Source organism: Maniola jurtina, chromosome 4 (assembly GCF_905333055.1).
Source record: "Maniola jurtina chromosome 4, ilManJurt1.1, whole genome shotgun sequence".
NCBI classification, from domain to species: domain Eukaryota; kingdom Metazoa; phylum Arthropoda; class Insecta; order Lepidoptera; family Nymphalidae; genus Maniola; species Maniola jurtina.
In genome coordinates this window covers 12,428,664-12,451,589 of record NC_060032.1, presented here as the reverse complement: position 1 = coordinate 12,451,589, position 22,926 = coordinate 12,428,664, and the positions used below count along the sequence as shown (strand labels likewise).

General features: G+C 36.4%; 1 protein-coding gene across 1 annotated transcript in view; it reads right to left on the bottom strand.

Annotated features, from left to right (window-relative positions):
* Window positions 1-22,926, bottom strand: part of LOC123864423 — a 158,324-nt gene that overhangs the window by 12,527 nt on the left and 122,871 nt on the right. The window contains exon 3 of the mRNA XM_045904838.1: window positions 13,695-13,754. Within this exon, the coding sequence (XP_045760794.1) occupies window positions 13,695-13,708 (14 nt within the window). The 5' untranslated portion in view covers window positions 13,709-13,754. The remainder of the gene's footprint in view (window positions 1-13,694; window positions 13,755-22,926) is intronic.

The following is a 22,926-nucleotide window of genomic DNA, read 5'->3' as shown; positions in this document are numbered from 1 at the left end:
ACAGGTACCTTTTTACCCGACTACGGCAAAGCTGAAAGGAAAGGTTACGATTTTAGCTGTCTATGTATGTATGTGTGTATGTTTGTATCCAGATTCTATGTGTTCCACCGTAGCGCCTAAACTACTGGGCCGATGAATGAGGTGTCAATCGATTCGTTGTAAAGTCCCGGGCGACATAGGCTATATTTTATACGAAAAAAATCGGCCTGACAGATGTTACATCGAAAAAAGTGAGGGTCTTAATTTTTTTTTAGATGTATCACTACCTACTAGTTACTACTAACGTAGGTACTACCATTAAATGCTTTTCATAGAAATTACTACAAAATTAAAATTATAACAAGTGTAAATTAAAAATTTATATCACCCCCGACACGTGAAGGTTACAGTAACTAGAAAAGAGCTGATAACTTTCAAATAGTTGAACCGATTTTCTTGGATTATAGCTAAGAACACTCTCGATCAAGCCACCTTTCAAACAAAAAAAACTAAATTAAAATCAGTTCATTCGTTTAGGCGCTACGATGCCACAGACAGATACACAGATACACAGACACACAGACACACACGTCAAACTTATAACAACGCTCTTTTTGGGTCGGGGGTTAATAAAAGTAACTCATGTAAACCATCATCAAGTTAATAATTTCTATGAAAATAATACTTGATTCTATAGCATTTTTCTATAATACTACATACCCCATTTGAGTATAAAAACCTGCCTGAGTTTCTAAGCAGAGGGTAAATTCAAGAGTCATCGATAATACTATAACAGAATTACGTACCTAATAACTAACACATGAGTAGGGAATTCAAGAGCATAAATTATTTATTTTATCAAGAATTCGACTAAAAGCGCGTGAATTTCGTTATTAGGTAAATCTGAAATAAAAGCTGAAAGTTTCTATGCGCGTTGTCCCCACTACGAAGTAGCGACTATGAAGTTTCGAGTTTATACCCGGCTGAGTTTGTTTTGGGCTCTTCTCAAACTTGGGCGCGTTTGGAACCCGGTAGCTTTAGTTTTAAATTACGTAATTAATTATTACCACTATATCGTAAAAAATTTAACGATTTCGACCATCAAAAGGAGTAAAATTGTACCTACTTTGAATAAATGATTGGCGTGGAACAATGGGCGTCTGGCGGGGTTTGTAATATGGGTATTCGAAAAGCACCCAATCAAGGAAGTTATAAATCCAACCAGATAAGTACATTAGCGAAAGTAACTACATTCAAGAGCTAAATGGAATTAAAATCAGGGCACCAGACAGCAAGGCGTCGGTGCACCATCAACCAATTATACAAACGCGATGCTGGCAATATGCCAGGCATGTTCACTTAGGTGCAGTGACGAGCACTTTCCCAAATGATATATGATGGCTTTAAAGAGGTTAAAGGGAAACAAAATACTACGTCTGGCTACTTTACTCGTCAACCTATACTCTCATATATCAAATTCCTCATTCCTGAGAGTCGTGTCCCTTTTCCAATATTCACACAATGGCTGGAGTTGTTTTTGGGATAGTAATGCAGTGGGTTCCCAGATCGTTCTGCATTCGATTCGATCACATGAACGAGAGTGCAACTCTAAGTTTAACGGTTAGGAAACGAAATGAATAGCAAAGGAGCTCTCGCTTCGGAAGGTAGCCTGAATTCTTTTTCCCAAATATATGCGTCTGTGACGAAACAATGAGGCTTTCTTTTATTATGGTAACACCCTGTATACCCCATATAAATTCTATAAGGTCTAACCTCTGTACAGTACCCATTAATTTTATTGAAGTACTAGCTGACGCCCGCGACTTCGTCCGCATAAGATTTTTTGATTTTCCAGAATAAAAAGTAGCTTATGTGTTAATCCAGGGAATAATCTATCTCCATGCCGAATTTCAGTCAAATCCGTTCAGTAGTTTTTGCGTGAAAGTGTAACAAACATACACACATATATACACACACAAAATTTCGCCTTTATAATATTAGTGTTATATTTTAGTTACCTGGAAATCGCGTTATCAACAGTTAACCCTGCGAATGTTGGAAATAATTAAATTATACGTAAACTTGGTGTACGCTCTTAATCGTTATAGTTGGGGACCAGGCTGTTATGAAAAGGTCGGAGAAGCTATGAGGCTGCAATTAATCAACGTGGATTTATATCGTAATAAAGATGAATGGCTGTTTGTTGGTGGTATCTATTGTATTAATTTGACGCTGAGAACATCAATCATCTTGGGCAATCAGTGTCCGTAATGGTACAAGAAAACACTCAGTGTTGTGATGTATGATGGCCGAAACGTTTCGCGCAGGTGAAAATATTGGCAGGTGTCTTTTTACCAAACTAGGCAACTACGAAAAGAGCAACCGCCGAGTTTCTGGCTGGTTCTTCTCGGTAGGAAAGGCATTCCAAACCAGTGGTAGATGCTTTTGACGATTCAAAAGAACTTGTAAAAGTCTAATTGAATAAAAATATTTTGAATTTGAATTTACGGCAAAGAAGAATGAATAAAATCGTTATTTTTAACCCCTGACCCAAAAAGAGGGGAACAAGTTTGACGTGTGTATCTGTGTATCTGTCTGTGGCATCGTAGCTCCTTAAACTAATAAACCGATTTTAGTTTAGTTTTTTTTTTGTTTGAAAGGTGGCTTGATCGAGAGTGTTCTTAGCTATGATCGAAGAAAATCGGTTCAGCCGTTTGAAAGTTATGAGCTCTTTTCTAGTTTTCTTATAGAGGTTTTTGTGTCGGGGGTTTATTAAATTTTGAGTTATAACCATAATTTAAATAAGTTACTTCAGAGTAGATATTCAAAACTCAATTTTAAAAAAGATGATAAATAAACATCGCCAAAAAATAGATACCCAGTAAGAAAATGTGATTAGCCTCTTATGTTATCACTACCCATATTAGAAATGTGAAACTGTATTTGTTTATTGGTTTGTTGGCTGGTTGGTTTGTCCTTCAATTACGTCACAACGGGGCGACGTGATTTTTGCATGAGTATGCTAATAAAGAGTGGTCAAGACTACATTTTATCCCGGAAAATGAAAACGTTCTCAGTTCCCACTGAATTTTTAAAAAACTGAATCCACGCGAACGAAATCGCGGGCATCTAGTCTTCGATAAATAGAAGAAAAACCGGCCAAGTGCGAGTCAGACTCGCGCACTGAGGGTTCCGTACTCGTGTATTTTTTCCAACATTTTGCATGATAAATCAAAAACTATTATGCATAAAAATAAATAAAAAACTGTTTTAGAATGTACAGGTAAAGCCCTTTCATAATATGATACCCCACTTGGAATAGTTATCTTACCTACTTTGAAAATTGAAACTCATTTTAATATTTTTTTTACATGATATAACCACAAATTCGCGCTTTTCAGATTTATTCCTGTATTTGTACCATAAGACCTACCTACCTACCAAATTTCATGATTCTAGATCAACAGGAAGTACCCTCTAGGTTTCTTGACAGACAGACAGACAGACAGACAGACAACAAAGTGATCCTACGAGGGTTCCGTTTTTCCTTTTGAGGTACGGAACCCTAAAAATAAACTCAACTTAGCAACGCGATCGATAGATATTTCTGAAACCCTAAACCCTATCCAAAGATCAAGTTATTACTAGAACCGACATAGTGATCGCATTTATAACCCACGAGGCGCCGCATACAATACCAGTTTTTGGCACCTTGACAAACAAAACACATTACACAATACACCAAAATATTTACAAGACACATTCTAACCCTTGCGTCTGGTGTACTAGAGTGCTCAGTAAACAAGTACAATACGACAAAGTGTGTCAACCTAAAGCGAACCATATTTCAATAGCCTTTAGGTACAAAAATGATCGTTTTGTCAGTTACTTTCGCCGGTTGAATAATGTATGAAGATTAAAGCGTTTGTGGATAATACAAACACGGCTTAGCAAATATTCAGTTTAGATACGGCTCATTTTGACGGTCTCTGAACGTTCTGGTGATGGTGTAGCGTATAAACTAGGGTCATTTTATGATTTTTTTAAATTTGCATTTCTATAGACCCTATCCACGGAAAGATATAGTATAGCGTTCTCTCTGTTACGTAATCTATACAAATGATAGAGACAAAGATCTCAGTGGGTACTAACCATTTCGAGACACGAATCAATCACAAACGAAAACATGTTTTCTAATTGAATTTCGAATGTTTTTGAAAACATGTTTATGATTGGTACACTAACTTCTTTCCGCGTACAAACTGTGCCAATAAAAACTGTTTTGATTTTAATAATAATTGCCTGATCATCGACAAATGGTTGCAAAAACGCAAGAAAACTTTGTCTCACTAATTGTAATTGAGCTGCATACGATATCGTTTTCAAGCGTTTTCAAGCTAAGATACTATTATCAAATAATAATTATTTGATGTTATTAGGGTTCCCTACTAGGCTACTTACCTAATAAGGAACCCTTTAGCAGGATCACTTTGTTGTCTGTCTGTCGTGTCAGTCTGTATACCTACTTCCAGTTGAGCTACAATAATGAAAATTGGCAGGTCAATAAGCACAAGTAAAGGAAAAACCCCGAAAATCGTGAATTTGTGGTTCCATCATAAAAAAAATAGTGATTAGATGGTGCAGTACGTCACTAAATTGCAGTGTTCTACATAAAAATGTTAGGTGTATCTTATACAATGTGTATTGTGTACAATGTGTATTGTGTACGGAACCCTTCGTATGTGAGTCCGACTCGCACTTGACAGTTTTTTCCGAACTGTATGCTCGCTATGCAGTGGTACAAGAGTCTGTTCGGCTGGCAAGGCCGTTCAGTGTTGTTTGGCAACGGATCAGGTGCATAGAGGTTTTATTTCGTAGCAACAAGTTACTGCCACAGGATCTGTTATATAAGAATCTTTCGTAAAATCTCTACGCCCATATAAAGCTTTTGGAAGTGGAGCGATCGATTTTGCAAAAAGACTGATAACAACATTATTTTAAACCATATTCAGAAAAGGTAGCGGGTTCTACCACAGTTAGGAAATTTAAACAAAACGTCCAGGCGTCAAATGCTGTTACATTTGACGCTAGGTAGCTCTAAGGTAGTCCTATACCTGACGAACTCAAGAAGATAGCGGGAAGTGGGTGGATGAGGAAGGCGGAATATCGTGTGTGGTGACGCGCTCTTAAGAAGGCCCAGAAGGCCTATGTCCAGCAGTGGATGCAAACAGGCTGACTAATTGATTGATTGATAGTCTAATCTATACATATAATAAAATTGTAGAAAAGTGGTGTCTGTACAATGGAAATATATAAAAAAAAAGTAGCAGGGGTTGTTATTATATCGATGCCGAACCCGAAATTGTAATTAATTTTTTTTTTTGTCTGTTTGTCTGTGTGTTTGTGCACGCTAATATCAGAAACGGCTTATTCGATTTAGATACGGTTTTCACTAATATATTGTAGTAAGCTTCACTTAACATTTAGTGTTTATTTCATGTCAATCAGTTCATAAATAAAAAACTTATGTCAATTTAAAGAATCACGCTGCCCGAAAAGTCACTATTCCACGCGAACGAAGTCGCGGGCACAGCTAGTATTTGATATATCGTCGATTCAGGATCAAACCGAGGTTCCCTTACTCTAGTTAACTTAAACTACTGCCTATTGTGTGTGCTACTGTGATATTATGAAGAGTAACTGCCAGGTGCCATTATGTCATCTGTGACATGCATATAGCTATAGAGTACAGAGTCTTGTGATTGTGGGCATACCTTTTCGTAATCCATACTTACTTAAGAGCCCTTACGAATAGAATCGGCGGTGAGACGTGACAGATGGCCGGAAAAAGTGGTGAATAAGGGGCTTTAGTACGGAAGGGAAACAGTTAACGAAGCGAAAATCCGATTACCTTCTTTGTACTATGTTCTATACATACGGATATGGTCGCTTGTAAAGCTTCCATAAGCTTTTCGTAAAATACACAGCCCGCGCGATACGTCGGATTTTTTTTTAGAAATCTAATTAATTTTAAATACACAGACCTTAAAACAGACAAAAAGGCTTATAAAAATTTTCAGTAGCTCATGTACTGAATGTAAAAGTAATTTTGCGTTTGAGAAGAATATTCTTTGACTAGCGATCCGCCCCGGCTTCGCAAACGTGCAATGCAATATAGATACTAATGTGGTGTTAGTGTGGTTATTTTGTTATATTTCAAAAGAATAAAACAGTGTTTTCGATGAAAGCTCTCAGCTTTCGGCTTTATTTCTTCCGACTTGATGAACAATGAATAATTGTCATTTGAATCACGCTTTCTATTGAGGAAAACCGTATTAAAAGCCATTGCGTAGTTTAAACGATCTAAACGTATAGAGAGACAGACAGCGGGAAGCGACTTTGTTTTATACTATGTAGAACTTACTACTACTAGTAATAATAATAAATAATAGTAAAATAAAAACATTACTCAAACTTTAAGAAAAGTGAGTAATGCTTTTACGTATGTAGGTACTTTTAGAAATTTATACCTTCAAATTGACCCTCGACAGTCGATACAAGCTAGCAAATACACGTAACTACGTTAAAAGTACAAACTAGCACTATTCTATTACAAACATTTCATTTCTCAGACAATAAGTAGGTAAGTAGTAGGTACGTCTGGCGACAATGGGATTATGGACCATAAGCTTTTGACGCATTTATGGGTCAAATAAGTTTTATTTCGTCGCGTATCCGTTTTGTAAGCGAGGTTGCGCGTACCTTGAATATAAATGCTAAACAAATATGAATATCTAAATAAGAAAACTAGAGTCTAGACTAGACCTCTAGGTCGCGTGGAACAAGATTACCATCGTAATATTGCACTAATGAATATTTAATATTACACAGATGGGAAAATTTCCTTCAGAAACGCTGCATGCAGGGATTAATAATGTACGGCGTGCAAAATAAACTGCTCTAATATTCATAAAGGAATTTAATAAAATAAATATTTATAATAATGGATCATCTTTAAGCACCCTTGGTAATTATCATGCCTTCTCAAATCTCTACAGTATTCTGAAAGGAAATGATGAAAAACTATGAGTCATATTTGGAAATTGTACTATCCACATAATACAAGTGTAAATTAAAAATTTATAACTCCCCCGACAAGTGAAGGCTACAGTAACCAAAAAAGAGCTGATAACTTTCAGACGACTGAACCGATTTTCTTGGATATAATCCAAGCTAAGAACACTCTCGATCAAGCCACCTTTCAAACAAAAAATACTAAATTAAAATCGGTTCATTAGTTTAGGAGCTACGATGCCACAGACAGATACACAGATACACACGTCAAACTTGTAACACCCCTCTTTTTGGGTCAGGGGTTAAAAACAAAATGATAGAAAAAATAAAATTACCGTTTCCGATTAATCTACAAAAAATCTTGGAAAATATTTTTCCATCGAAGAAATTGTATCCTACCGTACTGTAACTGTGTTACTATTTCAGGAGGTAATTTTAGAATAAAGACCCAAAAAACAAATAGGTATATGCATATTGAAATATTAAAAATATTGTAGGTAGTTACTTACCTATTTATAGGTTTCATATAAAAGGCTTCCAAAAATTGTATGCATAAGTACTTAAAAATTGTTCTCTAGAGAGAACAATTAATAATAAGTTTATAGATAAAGCGACGTTTTGTATTCATTATTTCCAAATACCAAAAGGGGGACATCATAAATAAGTATCTACTAAATAAATAAATTATACTGCAACATCATTTCCGTAAAGTAAATGTGTAGGCATTGATTTATTTCGAGATCGCGTCCAGTTCCCACAGGATATGCTAATATGTAAACAAAATGCACTGGCATACTTACTTTGTTAGCACCTACACGAAATATTATGTTCAAACAAACCTCTATCTAAATAAAACTCTACCATTACCGTCAGAGATTCGTATACAATTTTAAAGTTCAAAATAAACGCATTATTTGATTCCAACATTTTCAGGTTGAATCATTAATTACCTATTTATCAAAATGGCACCTGGTGATTGAATAAATTGTTTCTTGCTTTGGCTAAACGTTTTAGTTTACAGAAAACTACTTTTTGTACCTATATACTCGTAATATTGTAAACCACAAAGCTTTGTTGATATTTTCAAAAGCGATCACTTGTAAATCTTCCAAGCCTTTGAATTTTCAGGGTTCCATACCTCAAAAAGAAAAAAGGAACCCTTTCACTTCGTTGTCTATGACCGATGTTCTTGTCAATTGAGGAAATCAAAACCTAAGGGGTCCTACCCGCTGACCTGAGTTCATGAAATTTAGCAGATAGAAATATCGTATAGCACAAGTGAAGGAAAAATCCGAAAACTAATAATTTCTCTTTAGTAAATGCCTTCATCATAAAAAAGTCATCGACCAGCACTTTTCACATTTCCACTTTCCTCGACACCCGCTCTAATGATATGCATTGCATCATTCTAATTACAGCTTATCTATGCACAGACAGGGCTCAGAAACAAGTGCACACTTTCCCTGCTATCGGGTGCCAGTCTGCGTGTTATGAAGTCTTTGACAGCAGCATTAAATTTTTAATAATAATAATAATAATAATTTATTTATTTAGGAACAATTTTTTACAAATTTTACAAAACAGGTGTGTACATAAACTAAACACCAACAACACACACACACTAAACACTATATTAAACACTATATTTATATAGGAACGTGATAAGAAAAGTAAAAGCCATCGATGTGCATTTTATTTTAATACCAAAGAATAGTCATTTTTATCCGACAGAGGGGTATAATATTTAGCAGTGGTGTGTGGGTGTGGCGGTTTCTTTTATAATTCCTAAACTATCTATTGGATTTTGATGTATTAATTGTAGGTTCGTTTCTTGTCGTAGCGGCCCCAGGCTACAAATTATCATTATCATCAACCCGGCCCACTACTAAGTCTACCAAGCAGATGAAATCCAAATTGTATGAAAATGACATTGACCGATTTTTACGGTGTCCGATTTATTTTGAGACATCGTACTGACTGTTCGAACCTTTCGTCTAAGATAGGTCAACTATAAAAGGTGCTAACACCAAACATGGGTAAGGTTAAGTGTACAGCACAATATATAGATTAGGTATAGATGCAATACCATAAACGCATCTGCAGAAAGATTTATTATCTGTATATTCAATGTTACACTGCACCCACACGCTATCCGATTTCAAAAGATAGGCCGTGATTTATCTCCTTGGAGATAACCTCAGGGTATAACGATACCATTAGAATAGGATGGTAATGATGCATTTTGCTGATTATTTTGAATCTTGGATCTTCGCGGCGTGGGCGCGGCCTGCATGAAATGGTCTGCGGGATCGCTTCATCTTTCTTGTTTTACGGACTAATTAAAATAATGCTCTTTTCTAATCAAATCAGACTCTTAAACCATAATAATAATATAATAATATCGTAAAAAATATGCAGAATGGTAATTCAACGTTACATTTTCGAATATGGCGGTGTTATTCTTAGTTGTAGTATCGAATTATTGAGATTTATTGTACAGTTTCCTTTGTAGAGAAAATAAATTAAATATTGAAGGTTTCTGAGCGATGTTTCTGAGTGAGAAAATATTCAGCATAAATATAATATTTGATTGAATCGGGGTGAACTACTCACTTATCTTTGATTTTTGAATTTTTGATCTTTTTTTTTTGAAGTTTCTAGAGCGAAATATTACATTTCAATATAAGATTCCTATTTGGCCCAAGAAAATATTGTTTCAATGGAATTGTTATATTGTAAAATTCAGATAGGCAAAGCTAAAATTATATTATGGTAGAACATAGACAAATCACAAAATACCAATCAAATGAATTCTAAAAGGAAGAGCTGACTGACTGAGTGCTGATTTATTTATCAACGCACACGGCACAGCTCAAACTACTGGACCGATCGGGCTGAAAGGCATGCAGATAGCTATTATGACGTAGACAGCCGCTAAGATAGAATTTTTGAAAATTCGATCCCAAGGGGTAAAAAAGCGTAGCGAAAAAATCGTAAGTCTGTGGGTAAAACAGAGGTTTGATATTGATGTAGTCTATAGGCATAAGCTAGTATTAAATAATATCTTGATCTTGAACATACTATATTTCAAATACCATTTGACAGATTAATGACTACATTATTCACCATCTCTTTCTTGAAAACCAGCAATGCAGTAAGTGCGATAGAGGCAGATTGTGACCTAAATGACCGATGCTATTTTCTGCTCGATTGTTATTTAAAGTTCAAGGCAGACTGGATGCTTTAAATGGAAACATTGAGACAAAAGATTCACTAAACATAATAATACTTATCTAGGCCAAATCTGAGAAGAAGCGTCTCTATATTGATTTCAATTTGATCATAAAATAATATCTTACCTATGCGTTTCTTCGATTATATTACCATATTGAGTATTTTGTGATCCTAAGTGCCTGTTTCACAACCTCCAGATAATCTAACAAGTAAGTTTGATGTTATGACAGTTTTTGTATTGAGAATCTGTCATAATGTCAAATTTATCAGTTAGATAAAGTTTATCTGGCAGTTGGGTAACAGGCCCTAAGTATAAATTTTGTTAAGTTTGTAATAAAATGATGCCCGCGACTTGCTTAGTTTAGCCTTACAAAAATCTTCTGGGAACTTTTTAATTTTACAAAAGTAGCTTATGTCTCCGGGATGCAAGCTATCTCTGTTCGAAATTTCATCAAAATCAGTTCAGCCGTCGTGAAAGTTAACAAATAGGCAGACACACTTTCACATTTATAATATTAGTATGGATTTCAAGTCTATAGCATTAGCTGTTACTAATCGAAAAAAAGACCGACGAAGTCACCCTATAAGTAACTTTTTAGCCCCCGACCCAAGAGGGGTGTTATAAGTTTGACGTGTGTATCTGTCTGTGGCATCGTAGCTCCTAAACTAATGAACCGATTTCAATTTAGTTGATCGAGAGTGTTCTTAGCTATAATCCAAGCGGTTCAGCCGTTTGAAAGTTATCAGCTCTTTTCTAGTTACTGTAACCTTCACTTGTCGGGGGTGTTATAAATTTTTAATTTACACTTGTTATAGTCGTATTATGAAACCGGAAAATGATGAAAACATCGTCAACAGTCTATTAGTCCAGGAGCCTAATATATGCCCCACGGGTACAGTTATCCAACTATCATGCCATCAATTGATTTGCCTACCAAATTGGCCGTTAGCCCGATCCCGTCCGCCTTTCAGGACCCGCAGCGGGATTAAACTACGCTTAATAAGCGGTTTAACACCCATTTGCTTCCACTCAGAGGGTAGCTGAGTTTCAATAGGTATAACGACATACGTGTTGACGATTATGGAGTCTCAATAGCTATCAACGCTGAAATCTGAAATGTCAGGGGTTCAAACCACACCCGTGGCACTATTGTCTTACCTATTCCTAGTAAAAGCTATACGCTTAGTTGGAGGGGAAAGGGGAATATTATTCATCGTTAACATGGCTAATATTTTTGACAACGTCTTATAATTCGATAGAGCCGGCTGCACGCACGAAAAAACATGACTCATGCGGCGTTACCTCGCTCTGAGGCGTTCCATGTAAGGCTTGAAGTGCAAGCGAGAGCGCGGAACGAGCGACAAAGAAGCACAATCGGCCTTTGTTGTCACGTTCAACTACCGTCAGTAAACCGACTTTACAGACAACCAATTTTTTTTTTTCTAAACCGCTAACCGCACCCGCGCTATTCCGCACCGGGTTAGCACGGGGGTGTGCGGGGCGTCCCCAACCCGATTGCCATCTCGACTCGCTAGCTAAGTACTCCTAAGTCCGTAGGATATGCTAATCTCCTTCATATCGTTTCAACTTTGCCGAAATAGGTACCTTCTCGTACGTTCCGTTAATCCTACCCGACGCGAACAGGTTTATAACTCCGAAATTCATCATATTAACTACTAATATCCTGCTAAGTGCCAACTACACTCCGGAAATCGTTAAGTAATACAGTTATGGACTTAGTTACAACTTGTAATCAGAAGTGGGATAAGTGCCTCGTGTATTTTTTGTAGTGCTTCAAATTAGTTTGTAAGACTAGTTGTTTTCCGCGACGATATGGGATTTTTTAGGGTTCCGTACCTCAAAACGAAAAACGAAATCCTTATAGGATCACTTTGTTGTCTGTCTTTCTGTCTGTGTCTGTCCGTCGTGTCTGTCAAGAAACCTATAGGGTACTTCCCGTTGACCTAGAATCATTGAAATTTGGTAGGTAGGTCTAGGTAGGTCTAGCACAAGTACAGGAATAAATCTGAAAACCGCGAATTTGTGGTTACATCATTAAAAAAAATTAAATGTGTTTCAATTTTTAAAGTAAGATAACTATACCAAGTGGGGTATCATATGAAAGGGCTTTACCCGTACATTCTAAAACAGATTTTTATTTATTTTTATGTATAATACTTTTTGAGTTATCGTGCAAAATGTTGGAAAAAATACCCGAGTACGGAACCCTCAGTGCGCGAGTCTGACTCGCACTTGACCGGTTTTTTTTTAATTCCGTGGGAACTCTTTGCTTTTCCGGGATAAAAAGAGGCTTACGGTCATTTTCGGGATACGAGCTAAGTCTATACCTTTCTTCAAAGGTTTAACGGATTGATCTTCAAACCCCGAGGGTATTCTTTGATTTTCAGGGATGATAAGTTGCCTATGTCCTTTCAGGGATGCAAGCTATCTGCAGCTTGATTGAAGGACAGACCGACAAACAAAAACACTTTCACATTTAGTGATCTGTATCAAAATCAAATAAAGAAAGGTTTTCTTCATAAATAGAAGTGAAAATAATGCAAGAAAGATTAAAAACTGGTTAAATAAATAAGTATGCAAACAAAGTTCAAATTGAATAATTTAAAATTGGACCCAAGCCAAGCCGCTGCACTGACCTTAAAGTTAGCTTAAACGCAAAATATAGGTTATATGAGTCGCAAAATGCCGCATTAAAATTCAAAACGCTTGAGGTGAAATTTATTTGAAAAGTTCACAGTTTAACGAAAGCCATAATGGTAGTTCTAATTTGTAAGCACGTGAAGCTCACTTTGCTAATCTATGCTAATATTGAACCATAAATTCATACAAAACCATAGATTTTTTTTATAGCTGTTATCTACATTTTTTTTTTTTAAATTTTTAATATTAATTTTTTAATTATTCTTTTGTAATTATTAAGTTTGTACAAGTAAATACAAAGTCTTGTACAATTTGAAGGATACTTCTAAATACCTAAATCCAAGCAGATAAATCTTGTTACCGTACCGTGGTCTTGGTCAAGCCACTACAAGACGCGATGCCCTGAAAGATAAGTTTCGCTTGATATGTTTAAAAAATTATACTATAAATAATTAATCTCTGCCGATATCTAGCCACAAACTAGCATAAGTAGTTACCGATAGCTATCGACTCTAATGATAGAATTAATTTCAAAAAATGCTTGAGCAAAATACCTAACTAATAGGCTTCAAATAAGTTTTGTTTTTCTTCTTTGGAGGCAGGTCTTTGGATTCCCTGTGTTATTCTACTAGGTATGTCGAATTCATCGATTAAAAAAAGTAAAGGAAACCTAGTAGGTACGTCAAATTATTTAATTGAAGGAATTGATATAAAAAATAAACGACAGGAAAAAACCATCAATTACCTCTCAGAATCCATGGCGGTGAAGTCAAAGGAAATCCAGTTTGGCGACGCTGTTGCCCTCCTGTAACAAAACAAACTTGTGTTAACAACTTTCCAGAATATTTTAACATTTATAAGGAGATTTAACTTAGTGGCAAACTAAGAAAGTTGAAAAGTTGAAAAAGTTAACATTGTTGTTTGGGATTTCTTTTTGCGTAAAGAAAAGGTAAAAGGTTAAAGTTTGTTCTTAGTAGTTATACTAATGTATGCACTTGTAGAGAGGTATATTATAAGTACCGAGTATGTATAAGTTTCAAATGATAAGAAAGCTTGGGAATGAGTTGCTTTAACAAGTTTGATATTAAAAATTAAGCTTGATTAATTGATATTGTGAAATAGTGATAACAAAAAGAATACCGACTGAGTCTGTTGTGGGCTTCTTCTCAGACTCAGAAGGCGCGTTGGGAACCCCGTAGCTTTAGTTTTAAGTTAACGTAATGTATGTAAGATAATGACGAAGTATCTTACAAAAGTAACAATTGACAATAAAAAGTGTACAATGGTATAAGGTCCATGGTTTTGGTGTGGAAGTCGTCTCCTCAACACATCGAATGAATCAAATATCGATTCAATCAAGTTTACTTCAGTATAATCTAAATATATAAAGAAAACGGTGACTGACGGACAGGCTGATCTATCAACGCACAGATCGGATTGATCGGATTGCTACAGGACGGATTGTGCTGAAATTTGCCATGTAGTAGACGTAGACATCCGTTAAGAAAAGATTATTGAAAATTCAATCCCTAAGAGGGTAATTAATATATGGGTTTGAAACTTGTGTAGTCCACTCGGACGAATTTGGGATCATACGCTTGTTTAATTCATAATCTTAACAGTTGAAACCTTTTTGGACTTCGTCTGTGTTGACGTTTTGCTGGCACGCGTGCTCTACCTTTTTGGAGTGTTTTTTTGTTTTACTGGTGGAACTGACTGGGAAGCGCTCTAGAGGGACGCTGCGCGTGTGTCGGCGGGCGCCGGCACAGACGAAGTCCATACTTGTATAGTTTCCCTAACTTGTAAATAACTACAAACTTGACATTGGCTTATCTGTGCAAAGCCAGACGAGAGAAAAAACCTTTAATTTTAAAATTTAATCTAAAACATTGCTGAGCAAAATAAGACGTCCTGATATAAACTTGAGCAATTCTAACTAATCGGAACTATAAACTTCGTTGTTAGTGCAGTGTTTCAATTGCGGAATTGCTTTTCTTCAATGTCATGTGATTGGTTAAGACATCGAAAAGTTTCCTAAGAAAAGAATGTTTGTTTTAACTTTGGCGGAGTTCTTGTTGTTGTTGACTCTGTAAAGTAAAGCGGTTAAAACTTGAAGACAATCCCGTTTCTCTGACTTTGAAAACTGTATTTAAAACTCCACGTATTTTTGTCTAGATGAAATAAGGTAATTATTAGGTTTGTTGACATTATAATCGCATTCAACGAAAAACAATACCAAAGTAAAAAGCAATGATGTAATTATTATAATACTACCTTCACTCCACGACTACGATGTCTACATAATTTTTATATATAAAAATGTTCCGTTTGCCGTAGAGACCCTGGGGCCATGGAGTCTTAGTGCAAAGAAATTTTTACGAGACATTTCACCGCGTTTAATAGCCTCATCGGGTGACAGAAGGGCTGGCTCATTTTTTGCGCAACGGATCAGCCTGGCTGTCCAACGCGGAAATGCAGCCAGTATTCTTGGCACCATTCCACGCGGGCATGATTTGTATAGTAATTAGATAAGGCTAGCTTTAAGTTTTATTGTAATATTTTCAATAAATATAAAAATTGACTATGGAATTTTAAATAGTTCTAACAAAATTTCAATTTTTCAAGACCCAGCGTATGAAAAAATGGTGATCATATAATATTATGTCAGATAGAAGACTAGTTCATCGAAAGACGCAGCAAAAAATATAAATTATAATACATGCAATTACAAACTAAGGCAGATCGCATTTACAGCAATAGAAATGTGGAATAGCAATTACGAAGCGAATGACGATTGAAAAATTATCTCTTAGACCAGTTTGCTAATTTGGATTCAGACAGATGCAGGGTCTAAAAACGTAACAACTCGGTAACAACCAAGCAATTATAGCACCATAATTAAAGTAACTAATAACAAAACGTTTACCGATACGTCTCATCTGACGAGACTAGCCAATCAAATAGTTACTCTATTCTGAAATTGATAGAGTTCATATTTCCTGCTGTAATGTGATGATTTATTATTGGAAACATCATGGGAACTGGACCAGTTTCTATGGCAATAAGAAATGGTGCGCCAGCGCAATCAAATAAGGCGATCAATAGCAAAAACCCGTGGGAATATTTCCCTGAGAAGCTGTGAATGTGTGCCTTATGTTTTTCCAACTGGTATGATGTAATTGAATGAATTAATGAATTTCTTTTTTTTTTGGTGATCCAACACAAAGTAAACACAATATATTAACAGACGGTACAGTACGGTACGGTGTGTGTGTGTGTGTGTGTGTGTGTGTGTGTGTGTGTGTGTGTGTGTGTGTGTGTGTGTGTGTGTGTGTGTGTGCGTGCGTGTGTGCGTGTGTGTGTGTGTGTGTGTGTATGCGTGTGTAATGTGTATGTTTGTTACTCCTGTTACTCCTTCACGCAAAAACTACTGGACGGATTTGGCTGAAATTTGAAATAAAATAATCGTGCAATAATTTTCTACAACTTTAGAAGAGGCCTGACACGGCTTTAGTGTTTTGAAGAGCTAACATCTGTATTCAGTGATGAAGCCCCATGTCTGCGGATTGTCGAACGCTGGTATTTAGAATTCCAGCGTGGACATACTAGTGTTAGCGACAAATCTCGCGAAGGACGACCTAAATCCGCCTTCACTGAAGATAACATCATTGCTGTGAGACAACTAATTCTCAAAGATCGTCATGTGACATATCGAGAGATAGAAGCTCTATTAGGCATCTCAGGGACAACCATTCCGAAGATCTTGCATGAAGCGCTTGGTGTGAGAAAGCTAGTTTGCCGTTGGATACCGCATCTGCTTTCCGACGATCACAAGGCGGCCCGCGTCAGATGGTGTAAGAAAACTTTGCAAAGGTTCAACCGAGGAGAGTCAAATCACGTCTACGTGTGTATGTATTGTGGGAATGGGTATAATTTTGGTTGCTTAATCTATATATATTTATACCATACTAATAAATAAAATTGTGATTGTCTGTAATTTCGAAATAACTACTACATGTTAAAATTATATGGTTATTTGAACTATACTATAACTGAATCACACGTTTTTAAAATTTTTGTCTGTCTGTCTGTTTGAAAAGGCCAATCCTCGGAACGGCTGAACCGATTTTAACGGGATTTTCACATACAAGTAGAGGATTGACCAGGGTGTAACATAGGCTACTTTTTAACCGACTTTCAAGAAGGGAGTTGTGTTTTTCTACCTATGTACATCGAAATCTCCGAGATTTCTGAACCGATCTGCGTCATTTCTTTTTTAATCGATAGAGGAACTTTGCGACATTGTTTCATAAAAAATTTGGATTCCAACTCCTCAATCCTGATGCTGCAGGGGATCTGACCAATCCACGCGGGCGAAGCTGCGGGCATCAGCTAGTATTTAAATGAAATTGGAACTACGATTGTATGAAACGAGTGACGGAGAGAGCCCTGTTAAAATCGAATTTATTTGTACTACTATAATATCTGAAGTCCGAACTAATCTAATACAATGTCTATAATAACATGTAATAACAAGATCGCCCCAATGACCGATTACGTTGTGGTCTGCAATGATTTTCTCCGACCCATTTACCCGATTGTGATGCATCGCATCTTATTAATACACAAATGATTAATGATCGCCGTTGCGTGGAGATTTGTGCGAACTTAATTAGCTCCAATGCGTTTGATAGGGTTGGCAGGTAATTACATTATTAATTCTATAATTTAAGGCTAAGAAAATACGCGGTTACTGAAGAAATAAAGAGACTTTTCTTATTTTTTTTTATTAACCACGAAGAAAAAATATAAACTTTTCAAGCGATCGTCGAGTTTCTTGTTGGTACTTGGTTAACTTACAGTTGTAAAATGATTAACAAATACCAACAGACTGAAGTCATAAAATATAACTTATATGACATTCTTGCAAAATATAATCGAGCAAAAACTATCTTTGTCTTTTTATCTCTGCTCTATCTAACAAGTGACAACCCTAATTAACTTGCGAGCCGTCTTTTATAAAAAAGGAAACGCCAAACGCCCGCGTGGGAAGTCAAAAGTTTATAATATTGTCTTACGATTCTTATGACACCCACGATCGGTTAGAAATAAGTTGTGTTTCTAATATTATATCCCACACTAAGTTACGTTAAAAAGAACTGATTTATAGTGTATTTTGCTTAATAGTACTTTAATCCATTGTGTTTTTTTAAAAGCTTGTCAGGAAATTGCGCAGTTAAATAGGATGAAAAATCGTTTTTGCAAAGACTAAGTTATGATGTAATTCATAGTGGGATGCGCCGCTGACCTAAAATAATATATTCATATTATAGGTTACTATAGACTCTAGTGGATCACTTTATATCGCTGCTGAGATCATTTTTAACCCCCGACCCAAAAAGAGGGGTGTTATAAGTTTGACGTGTGTATCTGTGTATCTGTCTGTGGCATCGTAGCTCCTAAACGAATGCACCGATTATAATTTAGTTTTTTGTTTGTTTGAAAGGTGGTTTGATCGAGAGTGTTCTTAGCTATAATTGAAGAAAATCGGTTCAGCCGTTTGAAAGTTATCAGCTCTTTTCTAGTTACTGTAACCTTCACTTGTCGGGGGTGTTATAAATTTTTAATTTACACTTGTCACTATGATTAACTACATCTAGTGGATCATTTTATATAGCTGCTGGGATTATATTATAACTAGGCTCGTCCAGACAATTCAATGTAAATTTTTGACCCTAAACAAACGGCCACAAAGCGACCCACGCCTTCAACGGGGAGTCGAATCGGCTGTATAATATAACAAACAGGTTTCGTCTCGGTCCGTTAGCGTCCCGCCGAGTCCCACTTCCGCCTGGGAAGCGAACCCGATACCCTGGGGTCATTCGCGAGTCACGACTGCTTCGGAGTTCGGGTACAGTCGGTGAGGAAAGGCTTATAAGAGAAAAAGAAAGAAAGAAAAAATTTTTTTTGAAAGCTGTGCCACACATTACCACTTATACCTACGGGCAATACTTGAGCACTCACGACGGCTTCGGAGTTCGGGTACAGTCGGTGAGTAAAAGCTTATAAGAAGGAAAGATAGAAAGAAATAATAAACTCTTATTTTTGAAAACTGTGCCACACGTTACCAATTATGCTAGTACGGTACGGGTTAGGTTATCCTGGCGCGTCTAATACCTACTTAAGCAAAGTCAAAAGACCTCAAGTAGAAGAAGCGCCGGAATAAACAGTGTCGTGTGTGTATAAGTAGTACGTATATTGATCGAAAAAGTCTGATATTCATATCCATACTAATATTATAAATGCGAAAGAGTCTGTATGACTGTTAGTTTTCACATCCAATCCTATTAACCGATTTCGACGATATTTGGCACAGACAGACAGACAATAATTCAAAAAAGGGTCTACTTCTATCTATAACTGGACGATTTTAATTGAAAATTATAGGTAACTAGAAGATGCCCGTGGCTTCGGGCTGTAGGAACTCTTTGATTTTCCGGGATAAAAAGTAGCCTATGTCCTTACCCGGGATGTATTCCAAGTCTGTACCTTTCATTAAAATTGGTTCAGCGGTTGGGCCGTGAAAACGTAGCAGACAGACAGACGGACAGACAAACAGACAGACACACTTTAGCATTTATAATATTAGTATGGAAGTATGGATTAAGTACCTACCTACCTGATATAATTTAATTAGCCAAAAATATTGCAACCGTTCGTAAAATATGTATACCTACCTACGCACGTGATAATAATACGTATTGCGATAACTATAAAGATCGGTAATCGCTTGTGTAATTTGACCAGAACTTATTGCTTCTCTGTACTATATATTCTGAGTCTGTACTGAATAGAAATGTTTTATATGACGATAAAGAGTGAAATCTTGATTAGCATTCTTCTATTGTTTCCGATTGTTTCCGATATGGAATTTTGTTTTGTAAAGTTCTAGATTGACGAATATTTGACGATGTCTAAATAATACAATACAGAGTTACAACGAGACAAAATGTAGACACAAGATGATGCCCACAAATTCGTCAATTTAGATTTTTTTCTGGAAACTGGAAACTCTTTCAATTTCTGGGATAAAAAGTAAACCTATTCATCTTCGAATTGCACGCTATCTCTACACCAAACAGATACCTAGTGCTCGCGACTTTGTTCATTTAGATTTAGTTTTTTTTAAATCCATGGGTAATTTTTGATTTTCTCGGATAACAATTAGCTTACGTCCGGGACGCAAACTATCTATGAAACTTTCGTTAAAATCGGTTAAACAGATGGGCCATGAAAAGCTAGGAGACAGACAGACATATACACTTTCACATTTATAATATTCGCATGGAATTAGTATGGAGTATGGATGGATGAATCTGCTGTCTTCTTAACTCTAACTCTATTATAAGTCTGCAAGTCAAAGTACAATAGACCTCAGCCTATGTTAGTGGTACAATAAATTGTAAGAAAACTATCTAACAGCTAAGTACCTAAGTAGTGAAAAGCAGAAGTTTTCATTGTTGGCCTCTCAAGTTTTAACATAAGCTCGAATACCCAACAAGTTTCTTGGAAATTCATAGCTTTAAAATTGACTGATAAATAATAAATTCCTCTGTTTATACCTACTTAAACTAACTGATTCCTGCAACTTTTTTTGCATGTGATTTTGTCGTACAGAGATTCTCTTTTGAAGTTTGAATCTCTACCTACCTAGTTGGCTGTGGTTTCATCTTAGATACTAGGTAATAATATTAAGTACAAAGAAAAAACAAATTGTTTGTTTGTTTGTAAAAGTAATAAGTCGCGGGCAAAAGCTACGTAGTTTTAAAGAAAAACAGAAATTCAACGCGGATAAAGTCGTAGGTAACCGCTAGTAATCGATATAAAATTAACACCTTTTCGAATCATATAATATATAATATAGGTAGGTATATTAGGACATAAGAGTAGGCACTTAACATACTTCTTACAATAGCACAATGGATAACATAACGAAGTTTTGTTTACCAACTGTGTTATTCTGTAAAACGTTTTCAGCGTTGAGTTCGCGGTAGAAACATAATATGACACATATTATCTCAACATTGAAAAGGTAATGTATCATGTTTTACGTTGTAAGATTACGCATACAACCGACGCATATAACCGAGTAGTTCCTGCGGTAGTGGAGCGGTGTGGAAGGGTGTGATAAAGGTGAACGCACACTTATCCGAGCCGAACGCGTCGAACGAGCCGAACGAAACGAATTTTAGAATATGTATATGGAATCTCATGAAACCTCGCGTCGAATTCCCCCTTCCCCGCGTCGAATCGTCCGAATCGGAAGTAGACTTCATATAGAGAATTCTAAAATTCGTTTCGTTCGACGCGTTCGGGTCGGATAAGTGCGCGTTCACCTTTATCACACCCTTCCACACCGCTCCACTACCGCAGGAACCTACTCGGTTATATGCGTCGGTTGTATGCGTAATCCTACAACGTAAAACATGATACATTACCTTTTCAATGTTGAGATATGTGCCATATTATGTTTCTACTTTAAAGAGGCGCGAGATCTCAGTGATTCGTCAACTTGTGACAACTGTCACACTAGCGGGGTTATTCGCTAACTCAGTGTTCAACACAGAATGATAGCCACCGAGCAAATTTGACATTTATTATTATTAATCTATTGAAGGATTACAGGATCTGCGAAAAACTATTTTAATATCACTCAGTGAAGCAGCACTGTAGAACCAGCCAATGTCTAATGAGTTCGGTGGCACCACTCGAAATTACGACCATGCCCAATCTTTATATTGACCAGGATAAATCTATGTTCACCAAAATTATTTTAACTTTGACACTGGTCTAAAAAATACGTTGTCCTTCGATATCTGTGGTCAAATAATATTTCGCCGCTTAGTCAGCGTTAAAAGCCAGACTGTGGCTGTGGGCTTACAGAATAGTATCACAATTCGCAGTCCGTGTTCAGTTCTAATGACTGTCCAAATGTCATCCCGATATGGTATTCCTGCCCGGCCATATTTAATGCCGGTTAGTGCCTGCCCTATTGTGACTCCAGTTGGATTTAGAACCTTAGAGCTTAGGGTCGATTCACATTGACTGCGAAATGCGAATTAACTATTTAAGTAAGTAATAACTAGACATCGGAATGATGAGAAACATGGAAATGCATAGGCATGTTTCTCATCATACGCTATGTACAGTACAAATTACAGAACAGTGCAGTACAAATGCATAAAACGCTATTTTCATGGCGTTATTGCAATTATTTTAATGCCGCTCGTCTGTAAGAACAATCTATTGATTAAAACGACGACTAGTTTCGAAATAACATGCAGTTTAAAAAAAACTGAAAGGTCGCCTAAATTACTGAAGGCCTGAAAGCTTTGCAAGGTACTTAGTGCATGTGCACTTATAGTAGGAACAAAAGCAACAAAGGGGTTAATTGCAAAGCGCTACCAAATCCCAAAGGAATGTCAGGTCAGAATTGTATGGAAACTCACAAGCCTTTTGTAAGACTTGACAAACTCATTAACAGTCTTATTCATAAAAATCCCTTATTATAGGTTTAAAACGTTCATTAGCTAAAATGCTCATTGGGCCTATTAAACGTTTCATAACTTTCTTTATTCATAAAGGTTCAATAAACCTCTCACAACTAAATTCTCGCTATAGGCTAGTTTCGCTTTGTTATGTTGTCGTTCTGATGAATTCATAGACAAAATTGCAAAAAAACTGGGCTCTACACAGAACAGTGACGCAGGTGTGACATTTGTTTTCGGTCAATTGTCTGAGTTCTTGAGGATAGTTAGGTATTATCATTCGGAGTTTTGTTCCGATTTATTTAATTGAAAATGGAAACAGGAAGGAATTTAGAAATTAGCGTTAGATTTTATTATACTATTTAAATAAAAACATGTATTAGGTAAAAGTATGTATTAGATACAGTACCTGGACATTCATGGAATAAA